At 38.8% G+C, this 12,458-nt stretch overlaps 1 protein-coding gene across 2 annotated transcripts in view; it reads right to left on the reverse strand.

Annotated features, from left to right (window-relative positions):
- The window catches only part of NAALADL2 (N-acetylated alpha-linked acidic dipeptidase like 2), a 405,646-nt gene that overhangs the window by 178,863 nt on the left and 214,325 nt on the right, over nucleotides 1-12,458 (reverse strand). For both annotated transcript variants that reach the window (XM_077184127.1, XM_077184126.1), the window contains one exon: nucleotides 1,585-1,855. In XM_077184127.1, coding sequence (XP_077040242.1) covers nucleotides 1,585-1,855 — 271 coding nt within the window. The remainder of the gene's footprint in view (nucleotides 1-1,584; nucleotides 1,856-12,458) is intronic.

Raw genomic sequence — 12,458 nt, forward strand, 5'->3', positions numbered from 1 at the left:
GGTAGATTTTTTGAAGAACAGAAGAACACATCTCAAGTTTTGTGAGGGGGCTGAGGTATCCCAAAGAACTGACCGTAAAACCATGCAGAGAGTCATTCTTTGGCCCCAGTGCAAGGCTGGAGTTTTGCCAAAGCCAAGGTCCAGCCCCTGTGATGAGGATGGTGTGTGTGGTCCTCATTTCTGCTGAACTCATAAGAGCAAAGTGCCCTGGAACATAATGGAGAGTGGAGCCCGTGCTGCTGGGAATAACAGCAGCGTTTTTTCCTGGAACATTGGATTTCCTTCAATCTGATGAATTTGTTAGCACCGCACTGACATTCATTAAATAAAACCTCAAAGGTCACAACCATTCCTCTCTCTGATTACAGGTACTTTTACTAAGTTACAATGAGAAAATAATATTAAATATGGAGTTTTTAAGTGATATGAGAAGGCAACCACATTCATTATTACGTGGAAAAGTTAAAGCATGTATCATGCAAGTTAGGACCTCTTCTTGCCTACTTCATTTTGCTTCTCAGCAACAAATTTGAAGTGGACAGAGCCCCAGAATGAGGCTGACAAGACTCAGCATGGAGAGCAGGCATGTTTAAATATTAAAATGTTCACAATCTGTTCCTTTATAATCTGTAAGTGTTCTAAGCCATGAACAAACATGTCTTTTAAATAAGACACAAAGCAAGATAGAAACCCCCCAGCATCAATATAATACGATATTTTTGAAAGGAGGAAGATGACAATAATGCAATTAGCAGTGAAATTGCAATTTTTTATATTTCAGAAATATTTTTTAAGATTTGCACTCTCTCAGCTAGGAAGGTAAACAGAAATGATGGCTCCTTTCTGCACTCTCAAAATATTTAGTCAGAAGCTCAAGGAAAACAGACAGGGAAGACAGTACACAGGAAAAAACAAGATAATCCAAGATCTTATTTCACTTGGCAAGTAACAAATCCAAATAGGTAGAATCTTTTTGCTGACAAAACTTCCTAGAGTAACTGCAGTAAGATAAAACTACAAATCGGTGTTTTCAAGAGGAAACAGAGCAGATATGTCAACTGAATTGTCACAGAAGAAACTATGTGAGATCCACAACCATAATTCAGAGGCTCCAGGTATTAGCCCAGCACTCCCACCAGCCTCATCCTTCCTACAAGCATCCCTCAAACCAGTAGCACTCATACATCAGCAAGGATAAAGTGAAACTCTAGACACAGCTTCCAGATTTTGAAATGTGCCAATTCATAAACAGATATTTAAAAAATTATAGACATTGTGTAATTAGATTCGCATAGATATATGTGAGTGTATATCTATATCTATCTCCTATGAAGTATTCATAGATATAAGGTTGTAAGGTTAATTAAGATAAGTACAATTTGCCACATCATAATTCACATAAATACGCTTATTTTAAGGCTGGGCATTTCAGCATATTTTCAATTGGATTTGATGATTTTAGATGTCTTTTCCTACCTAAATAATTCTGTGATTCTGTGTGTAATTTTCCAGTTAGGCTCAGTAAAAGCTGTTGTTTCCTAACTCTATTTCACCACAAGTGACAGAGACAAACGACGACGTTACCTCAAGAGTTCCTTTGGCAGAATAAGCTGCATATGAGTACAGGAGGTCTTGGCTGTGAAGTGTTTTGGGGTCTGTGCTGCACTGTTGTCCACTTGGATAAAAGCATTCCCCACTGTTTTGCAGAGTTACTGTGTTTGAAGAGGGGCCTGGCAGGTCGAGCAGAACGGAGTAATTCACCAGCCGGACATCCTCCAGGCCTTGGGAACGCCACTGACCCTGGATTTTCACTGCAAGGTCTGCATCATCTTCTCTGGAGAGCTCTAAAAAATCTCTGAAAAAAAACCAACACACAAGTAAAGTTTAGTTTATTTCCCATCAGGACTCCTTTAGCTTAGTATGCATCACTGCATGACTTTATTAAAAACATATCAAACATGCAGAAAACCATACAACTTTCATATTTTCTTACTAAGTATGAGACAAAGGCAACAGCTTTTTGGGAAATAAAAGTAAGAAAAAAATGTATGTATAGGAAGCGCATCCAAATGAAAAAAAGAATCCTATAGAAATTATCACAGTAACTGTTTTAAAATCCACACGTCATTTGCTTATCAAATTTCTAAAAGAGCATAAATTTAACCAATCTTTAAACATGAAGAAGCCAATCTGAAGTCACGTCTCAAGGATGTCAGGGAGGGCATGATGCTGAAAATTGGTTGTAATTATATAGTTATAATTACATGTTTGGCTTAAATTCATCCAGGAAAGGATATTTACTAAGCAGAATGGAATTGTTCCCCCAGATGATGTGCTCACTGTCAGCACGTTCTTCACATTTCCTACCTGCACTGAAGGATTACCTGAGCCACCAGTTTGGCCAGCATAAGAGGCAAACATGGGAATTATTTTGGCAGTATCCACTGATGGTCAGTGAGAACTCAGACAGGTTGGTCTGGGCTGGCATCACTTTCAATACTGGCTGGCACAGGGACCACAGGATGAAGGCACCAGAGGACCACCCTCCTCCCCAGCACATGCCAGAGAATTCCAGATGCTGAAACTATTGCCATGATACCTTCAGAGGATGGGACTGCTGAAGGAGCAACTGAAGGTTTCCCCTACTTATGCAGATGAGCAGTCATGTAAGCAAAGAAGGACGGAAATAAAATTTATTACTCAAATAAAAAGCACTACCCATGTGCAGCACAAAAAGCTTATGGAATATTTGCTGAATTCTGTGAAGTTGGGTTTTTGGGGATTTTGTTTTGTGTGTCTACAAAGCTCTCAGGACTGAAAAGAAGATTAAGGATCACAGATGTATAATTTCCAAGCACAGAGATACTGACACTGCCTGAAAGCCTTGTCCACAACCTTCTCTTCACAACAAGGCCACTAAACCTAACTGCTTGGAGGTCCTCAACAGAACTTCAAAAAACACCCTGGCAGTCTTGCACACATCAAAAATAAACAGTTGAATAATGTATAGTCTTTTTAAGCAAGCAGTATGTATCTGAGAATCCCACCAGGTTCTTTCCAGGAGCCCCTGCAATATCCAACACCAGCTGCAGTGCTGCAGGTGGGAAGCTCCTGGCTAAAGGTGCTGGCACTGCTTCCAGAAGGGGCTGCACTGCCCCCAGGGAGAGCCCCAGCAAGCAAAGCTTATGGTGGAAGTCAAGCACAAGGGCTCCCTTCTCCACCCATCTTGTGGTTGAACATTTGAAAAATGAACATTTACTGCCTAGGCAACATCGAGGCCTTAAAAGGGGAGAAAGTAAAATTGTAACACCTATTACACCTAGAAATGACCAAAAATTACCTACTCCACTGAAATGCCTAATGCCCATCATCACATTACATGGGCAGAATGATTATTCCAACATGCAAAAGGCTTTTTATAAACAGACATATTTTTGTATATTTTTTTTTTTATAAAATATATTTATTCAAAGCAATATGTTGTATCCCTGGCTTCATTGCTCCAGCAAGGCTGTTCACACACAAAGTTCAAAATCTTTACAACAGCACTGGCCTTATGTTGGGACTTCAGGGATCCTGTCAGGAACAATAACTGTCTTGCAGATTTAATGTTTTTAAATTATCTAAAATAAGTCTTCAAGCAATCTACAACACACAGATGACTTAATCCAATCTGCAGTATATTACAAGTTTCCAATTTCATCTCCTGTGCCTGCTAATGTAATGACAAACTTGGGCAGTACAGAAATAGAGAAAGTTGTTTGATTAACACAATCATTAATGGAATATCTGCATTTCCCTCAGGTGATAGAAACATTAATAGAATAAATAATTAAAGAAACTTATCCCAGGCCAATAGGGTTATGGCACATTGTAACCAGAAGTATTCAGTCACAATAAAAGGAATTAAGCATTGAAAGAGGAAGATACAATAAGCAAATTGCTCCCTTACTAATAGAAGTTACTTTCCCCTTCCTAATTAAATCAACATGTCTTTGAAACTTTTGTGACAACATTTCTGATTAAGTTACAGAAATAATCCCACTCACTATTTACTCCATAATATCTTTATAGCATGTTAAAATCAAATTGCAAATTATGAGCATACATTATTTTACAATAAATCAGCACATATTAGACCACTTTGATAAATCTTATGAACAACATCAGGAAAATTTTTTCTTCCCAGACTTATTATATAATAACTGACTTGCATTTGCCTTTGATGCTGACAAGCATGAACTTAAAAGTCAGTGGTAATTGAACTAATTTTTTTTTTACATACTAATTGCATAACAAGCAAAATATACAAAACCAGTATCTCCTAAACCCAGTCAAATTCATAAAATTTTAAAGTTTGGCAGTTCAGCCTGGAAGAGTATCAACACTTCACATGCACGTCACAGTTCTTCTTTCCAAATGCTCAAATTATTTAATTCCTAGAATGTACAGGGCTCAGGGACTCCCAGAGTGGATCTCAGCAGTGGGGAGGAGCAGCCCCTCCGGGTGAGGATGTTCTCAGCTCCCCCAGCAGCTGCATGCTCAGAAGGAACCAATGCAATTGCCAATTTCCATTTACAGCACTGCCTCTGAGAACTTCAGCCAAATGTTTGACTCCCTTTGGTCACATTAAAAAGATGCTTCATTCAGGCATTTTTTCAGGTTTACTCAATGGGAATAACAACAAAGTTTATGGGCACATCTCTGTTGCTGTAAATTTACATAATCCAATGAAGTGGAGCCACCACAGACTGAAGACTTGGTTTCAAGTCAGAATCAACACTAATAAATGTAAAACTGCCAGTCTGAACACTCCTGTGCCTTTATAGGATGCTCTCAGACATTTCCATAAATTCCTGACCTTTACTTTCTAATACAGACCAGTATGGAACTAATGTACATCAGAACAGGACATAAACTCAGTTCTTGAGCATTCTCTTCCATCTCAAAAGGCTCAGTTCCTGAACTCAGAAAAAAAACAGGTAAAACTGCACTTAAAATCCAGAAAGTTCACCATACTTCTCTTGAATAAGGTAGAGATTTCCCACTTTGATGTGATGAAAAGATCACCACTGTTGAAGATTCAAAGTCCTTAACCTAGAGTAATAATTTTAAATATGTTGAAAATACATCTGTAATAATGCCAGTGGTTCTGCAGCCTCTGCAGCATCAGAAGGCTATTCTTCACCAGAAGATTATAAAAGATAAATGAACACACACACAAAATATACAAATTTAATTTTCAATTTGGTAACCACGGGGAACACAGACCTGCCGTGCCTTAATGGAAAGTCATTTGCTGGAACAGCACTTTTTGACACAGCTTGCCAAAGGAGAGCACAAGGTATTGCAAATAAGCCAGCTGGGACACTGAACCACCACTCAACAGATACTGAAAAATTACAACAGGTCAGTGCAACAACCAAGAGATGGAATAATTTAACTGTATAACACAATTACTTCTCAGATAACCCTATTAAATTGACATAAAACCCCAAGAAAAAAAAAAATTGGAATTGTGGAAGGATTCTACAGATTCAATCTGAAAGATCTACAGGGACAAAAATTCCCCACAAATACGTAAAACTTCAAGTGTGGTTGGTTTGGTTAGTTTTTTTTCTTTTTGGATTTACCACCTGTACTGAGCATGGGGAACTGCCTACACTTCCTGGCCTACTAAGAAAAAATAATCTGAATTCCAGTTTTGCAGAGTTAGATATCTAAGTGCCTTATTCCCATATTTTGACTGTAAATTTCCACTGTTTTCTTCCAGTTCACCAAAATTGTTCATAAAGCAGCTTTTTAGATAAGAGCTAACAACAAGTGCCATTTTGGAATTTTTACAGATTGATTTTTCAGCTGAGTAGTTGCTCTCAGATCCTGTGAGTTGCAATGACTGGTCATATTTTGTAAAGCTGCATCAGATCAAAGTGTTCTCTTGTCTAACACGACGCTCCCAACAGTAACTAGTAGCTGATAATCACAGAAGAATGCAGGAAATCCATCACATGGGGTTATTCCATTTATAGCCTCTCATGCAAATATCATTTTTTTAAAACCTCAAACTTTGTCCAGGCTGAGTTTTCAAGATATTTTCCTATGTGGAGGATTTCAGAGCTCGTTTCAGCCCATTAAGAGCCGAGCTGTGGTACTCACACACACCAACTGCTCAGCAGATGCACCAGCAGCACTGCCCACACTTGCAGAAAGAGGAGTTATTTGTGTCCATCACACACAGTGTGCACACACAGGAAACGCTCAGGAAATACCACCTGCCCAAGCCACATCTGCTTCAATTTTAATTACATGTTCCTGTTAATTAGGGCATTCCTCTGGGCTGGTCTCCAACCTGCCCGGTTGGATTTCACATGGTCTGAACTGATGGCCACTAATTTGCTGCTCCCAAAATACAGAAATAAATAAATTCAGGTCCAGGAGAGGGTAAATATTTATCAGGAGGTGAGAGAAACATGCTCACAGTGCAAAGAGGTGCATGCAGGATGCTGGAGCACCTCAGGTTCTTCAGGTTACATTGCAAGGTCACCAGCACCTGCTGCAGAAAGCTGATCCATGAAATGTGTCCTCTGTCACATCTACCATCAGCCTTCATACATTCTGGATACTCTGGGCATATTTATAATAATAATAATACTAACAATCAACCCCTGCTCATTCTTGGGTAACAACTTACTGCTTTCGCTATCTAAGGGAATATTTACAGAGCTGTACCACAAATTTTACATATTTTACAATATGCATTTTAACATGCTTTAACATAAAGAAGTACAATTCAGGCTTTTAAGGAAAAGGACTGTGATTCATGGCAGCCTTTATTCTCACAGACATAGAATAAATTCAATTCATGAAATCATAAAAAATAAGGAATGTCAGAAAACAGAATGCCAGCTCTAGATTTGGTTGTGCAGTTCTCTAGCAAAAAAACCCACTTTTTAATTTTTATTTTTTAAAAATATTATGTGTACTGTGGCTTTCAGGTATTTCCAATAAAAGGGTCATGCTCTCTCTTTAGAAAGTCATACTAAGAGAAAACAGAGCAATACTTTTAAAACAAACTTTACAGTATTTTTGCACTGTGTTTAAGTCCACCTGAGTATTAGACTTTCACAGGGGTACCTGACCATATGTATCTTCTCCTATCGTGGTATAAATTCATGCAGAACTGCTCCAGGGCAAACCTCTCGTTTTCCTGAGAAGTTCTTTGCCATGGGATTGAAAAACACTCTCAGATCTCAGCCCCTGCTGGCTCCCAAGCTCAGCTATTTTGTACATTTATGCTTTTTCACTACAGGACTACCAAGTTTATTGCTCCTACCCATCACATCAGTCAAACGCCTTTATACCTTTTAAATAAATTCATGGGGACAGTTCAAATCTCACTTTCCAACACCATGATCCAAGCCAAACTTGCATTCAAGGCAGATGGTGGAAGGCATTGAAAAGTGACTGATTCACTCTCTGACTCCACAGTTTGTTGGAAAACAAGCAATTCTTTGTTCCTCTACACTAAACATTGCAAAGTCATGAACTGGCCATAGGTGATCTTTCCAAAGCTTTTTAAGAGATCTGGATGTCAGTTATGTGACATTTAGCCAGCATCCAAATCTTCTAAATACTTCAGAGCATTAGAGGCCAATATGAGACAAGCAAATCACTCAAGGCGGGACAGGTAGGCAGAGACAGAGCTAGGAACAGGAACCAGACTGGCTATTTACACTTGTGGCTTCAGTTATCAAAGAAAGAAAACAAATAAACCTCAACAACATAAAAAACCCCCATACAAAACGCAGATGGTTATCACTATCCACTTCAAGAATAGTAAATTAACCACAGAACTCTTTACACGGAGAATGACAGCTCCAGTCCCTCAAATGGACTATTTTATCAGATCCTAAGACTTAATTCCACAGAAAGAAGAGAGAGAAAATAACTTTTACATTGTGCACTTCAGCTCTAAAGAAGTCACTGCCACATTCCACTGTCCCCTTTGGTTACAAGAATGACACACTTTCTTTCTACCAAAGTAAGGAGACCTTGCTTCTCCCTAACACAAAACTTCAAATGCTTACCACAAACTGGACTGATCTACTTCTCATACATTTATTCTATTTACTACAATAAATGGCTTTCAACAGATGAGCTGTTGGTAAAAGAAAAGTTATTTCAAAACATGTACACAATGAAGATATCTACACAGGAAACCTCTTTTATTATTATTAAAGGAACTCTTGTTTGAAAGATGATCTCTCAAAATGATTCCATTTTCTTTCACAATCAGTAACATGCCCATAACTACACTTTTCTTATTAACTTTCACAGTTGCTAAATCTCAGTCACAAGAGACAAGTTTTCCTCTATGGTAGAGATGACAGTGTGCATGCATAACATCACAAACTGTATCTTTGTACAATTCCATCTAAAACATTTTAAACAAGCTGCATGCTTTAACCTAAACCTTTATTTTGGGCATACAAGGATATCTTAGCCTCTGCTTTATATAAAGCAAAGGGAACAGATAATTTTATTCAAAGCTTATAGATCTAATTATTTAATGAAGAGTTTTACTCTATCTTCTCCTAATGGAAGGGAAGCAGCAGCTCCCAACAGCTGTGTCCTGCATTTTCCAGCAGGTTACAGCGCCGAGGGCGATGTCGAGGAAGGAGGATGGGGAAAAGACAATCCCTCACCTTGAAATGTTTGCATATAACCCTGCACTCACTGGCAGAGCACTGACCCAGCAAAACTTCACAACCATATCATCTCCTTTTCTTCCCAGACCACAGGGAATATGTCAGTGTCTCAATAAAATGTGACCAGCTGCATAATCAAGTCCAAGTGGTTCCTTTTACTGTCAGAGACAATTAGGTTTACTTCCAGCAAGAGACCATTTCTGTGTGGATGTGAATAGCACTGGATGGTTCTTTTTCTATACAGAAATCCTATTGATCAAAAAAACCCCAAAAAACTTGAAACTTTGCTTTTTATACAGGAGATCTGCAGATGAAAAAAAAAAAATCTCAATACTGCTCAACTGGCAGTATTTTATTCCTTTCAATGGCCAATCATTAGACTACACAGTGAACTCTAAAGTAATTACAATGAATGTGTCATTCTGATGGCATTGGACATCTTTATTGGAACTGTATGATTTAACTTTTAAGTAATTCCCCAATTCTCAAAGGACAATGAGGAATTAAAGAGGGCATGCCAACCCTCAAAAAAACCAAACCACAAAACCCAACAAAAAAAACCACAAAACAAACAAACAAACAAAAAAAAAAAAAAAACAAGCAAAACCGCAACAACTTAGCACTGTTTAGAAAAGCTACCTATTATTTAAAGATTGAGGATTACTTAGAATTAGATAAATCCCAAAATAAATGTTCAGTTTTTAGAATTTGAAAAGAATCTAAAAAACTTTAATTTCTTTAATGAATTTCAAGAAGTTAACATTTTATACAGGAAAACCTAAGACAGCCACAAGATGATGCCATGTAACCTTCCTGTTATCAGCCTCATTTTTTTTATCAGCATATGTTAATTTACCAATGTGATTCAAATAGAACTGCAAAGATTCCTAGCTGATATGTCAGCTTGGATATTTTACAAAAATATTTAAAAGTTCAGTAGAATGTATTGGTTAAAATGAAAACTGCAAATTAAAAGAAAAAAATAGGAGAAAGGGTAAAATACCATCTCCACATGCTTATGTAAGCAGAGTGTTATCACAAATGCCATATCACAAGGCTTAGTTCTGATAATCTCCATCTCACCAGCTGAACTGTGTTTCAGATGCATTTGTTTTTATCTGAAAACACTGACAGCTTCCAAGTGACCCTTCAGTTCTAATATACAGCTGAGGAAATCAGCACTGATAACCAAAACCCTGTCCTGAAGTTATTTACACTGCGCTGCAAATCCAACTGCTTGTGGATAAACTAAAAGCTCTCTCCAAAGGAGCAAGCATAAAATCTTATAAAGCCAGGCTTGGGAAGGGGCCACAGGAGATATTTGGTTTGAGGCAGGCTCAGCTCACCCCACTGCCACTCCAGGCATTTGTTTTCCTGCCCTTTTATGAAGATATAAACCTCTTGTCCATCCTAAATAATCACCCTGCTCTATTTAGACACGCTGCATTTTCTCCTTTCCCCCACTCATGGTGAGAACAGACTCATCTTTTTCTCTGCAAGTTTTTTTTTACATATATAAGGACTGCTCTCATGACCTTCCCTCAATTCACCTTGTCTTACAATCAAATTTCTTCAGTCTTTTCATCCTTTTCCTAAGAGCTACTGCTCCTGATATCTCCAAATGCCCTCCCTCACCTCTCCTGGCCCCTTTCCAGCCTGTCCTTACTCCTCTTGAAGCAGAAATTCAACAAAAGGCCATTCTGAATATGCCATTTGCACTGAAAATGAAGGATTAGTATCCAATTATCATCTGCCTCCATAAAATTCAATTATTATCCTTCTGCTGTCCTTTATTTTGATTCCAACTCTGCCCCTCTGCAGTGAGTTCATCGACTCCTTCAGCTCTGCTGACCTCCAAGGGGCCTCATCATTTCATCACTCATTTGCTTCAGGAGGGAATGGTCCTGAATCCATCTCCATGGACTGTATAAAACAGGTCAGACTTCCAAAGTGCTGAGAATCCACTGTGAAAAATGCATTCACCTGCCTCCCACCCCAAACTAAAAAGTTCCCAAAAAGATAACTAAACTTAAATGCTAGACTTCCAGAATTGTTCTATCTGCCCCACACCAGATTTCACTGTACACCAGTGGGGACACTAGCAGGATAAACTTTTTAAAGTAGGCAAAATGCAAAGTATTTGTTTGGTCAGTCCTAAGCCTCTACTGATGTCAAGTCTGAGGCTGATCAGAGGTTTGGATTCCAAAATCATCACTCCATTTGCAATGAGCATGCAGTAATTTTGCTCTCAGTACAGCAAATAACCATCTGCACAGTCCACTTCAGGTCCACACAAAAAGGTCCTTTCTGTCCCTTCCAAGGCTGATCAACCCACGTCATCTCTGGGGCAGTCTCAGTAAAGTCCACACATCCCTGAGGGGCACATTTATAACACTTGGGTGTACATGGCAAAATGCAGGTGCCACAGTGAAGAGATATTTAGAAAAGTGATAGAAAAGGGACCTGACCTGCTCCTTCTCCACCTCTTCCTTTGGCACATTTTGTATGCAACATTCCCAGTTGACAGTGGCACGTCCAAGAGTACCTCACATCCCCCAAAGCCCCCAAATTTATCCACATTTCCTGGTCCCTTGTAGACTTCCCTCAGACTTATGGTCCTTCTCTAGCTGAAAATAAAATAAACCCCACAAAGTGTCCCCAGAGCAGTGGATGCTGTTTTCAGGGAGTAATACTTACACTGTCTAAGTCACTTTCAGCCTCTCTTATGATCTAACAAAAATTTCAAAGCCTGTTTTTAAGGGAAGAGAGCACAAATAAAAGACCAAGAGAACAGCAATATGGAGATGTTCAGGAATTGGAATCCAGGCTGAAAAATGTCCCCTAATTCAGCACAATTTGATGCACAACCACCTGAACTGCTCACTGCCAGGACAGATGGATGTTGCAGTGCCATGATGGTTCAATCCAGAGGCCAGAGTGGGGTGGCTGTTGCTAGACAGTAAAAGTGCTCTGGTCCAAAGCTGCAAGGTCAATTAAATCTTTGGGGGGGAGGAAAAAAATTAAAAGCAGAATTATTATATAACAATGGAGAACTTTTGTACATTTTTTGTCTCTTTTTTTGCAAATATGAGTCTGAGTTTGCTCTTGATATGGTGTGTTAAGGAAGTCACAGACAGACATGAGGACACAGAACAGGATTCAGAGATTCATCAGTTGAGCAGGTTTTTACTGGGTACTAACAAAAATTTCAAAGCCTGTTTTTAAGGGAAGAGAGCACAAATAAAAGACCAAGAGAACAGCAACCCTCATGAACAGAACACAGTCAGGTTAACTCTACTGCAGAAAAAAACCCAAGTTATCTCCACTGCTTCTTATGTCTACTATGAAGACAAAGTCATCTATTAAACTATCAAGTAGCTGGAGGAATTGTGGGAGGCAGATGGTCTATTTGTTATTAGCATGTCATGACTACTCGTATTCTTGGTAACAAACTACCCACGTGGACTGTGCAGACACAACATTTCACCCCCATGTTTCTTAAAAATCTGTGACATTAACACATATGACACACTCACTGGCATATAAAAAGGATAAATATCACAATGAAAAAACCAGTAAGGGGTTCAAAGTCTAAATAAATTCAATCAAGCTGAATCAGAGCAGCATCAGACTTTTTAAGCAGGGGACAAAGAAAACATCAAACCACAACTTTTGCAGTGTAGCCACAATCAAAGCTGTATGAACAGGGAATACAAAAAGAAAAACAGCTGGAAAATAGTAGCTATACCT

This window comes from Agelaius phoeniceus, chromosome 10 (genome assembly GCF_051311805.1).
Source record: "Agelaius phoeniceus isolate bAgePho1 chromosome 10, bAgePho1.hap1, whole genome shotgun sequence".
NCBI classification, from domain to species: domain Eukaryota; kingdom Metazoa; phylum Chordata; class Aves; order Passeriformes; family Icteridae; genus Agelaius; species Agelaius phoeniceus.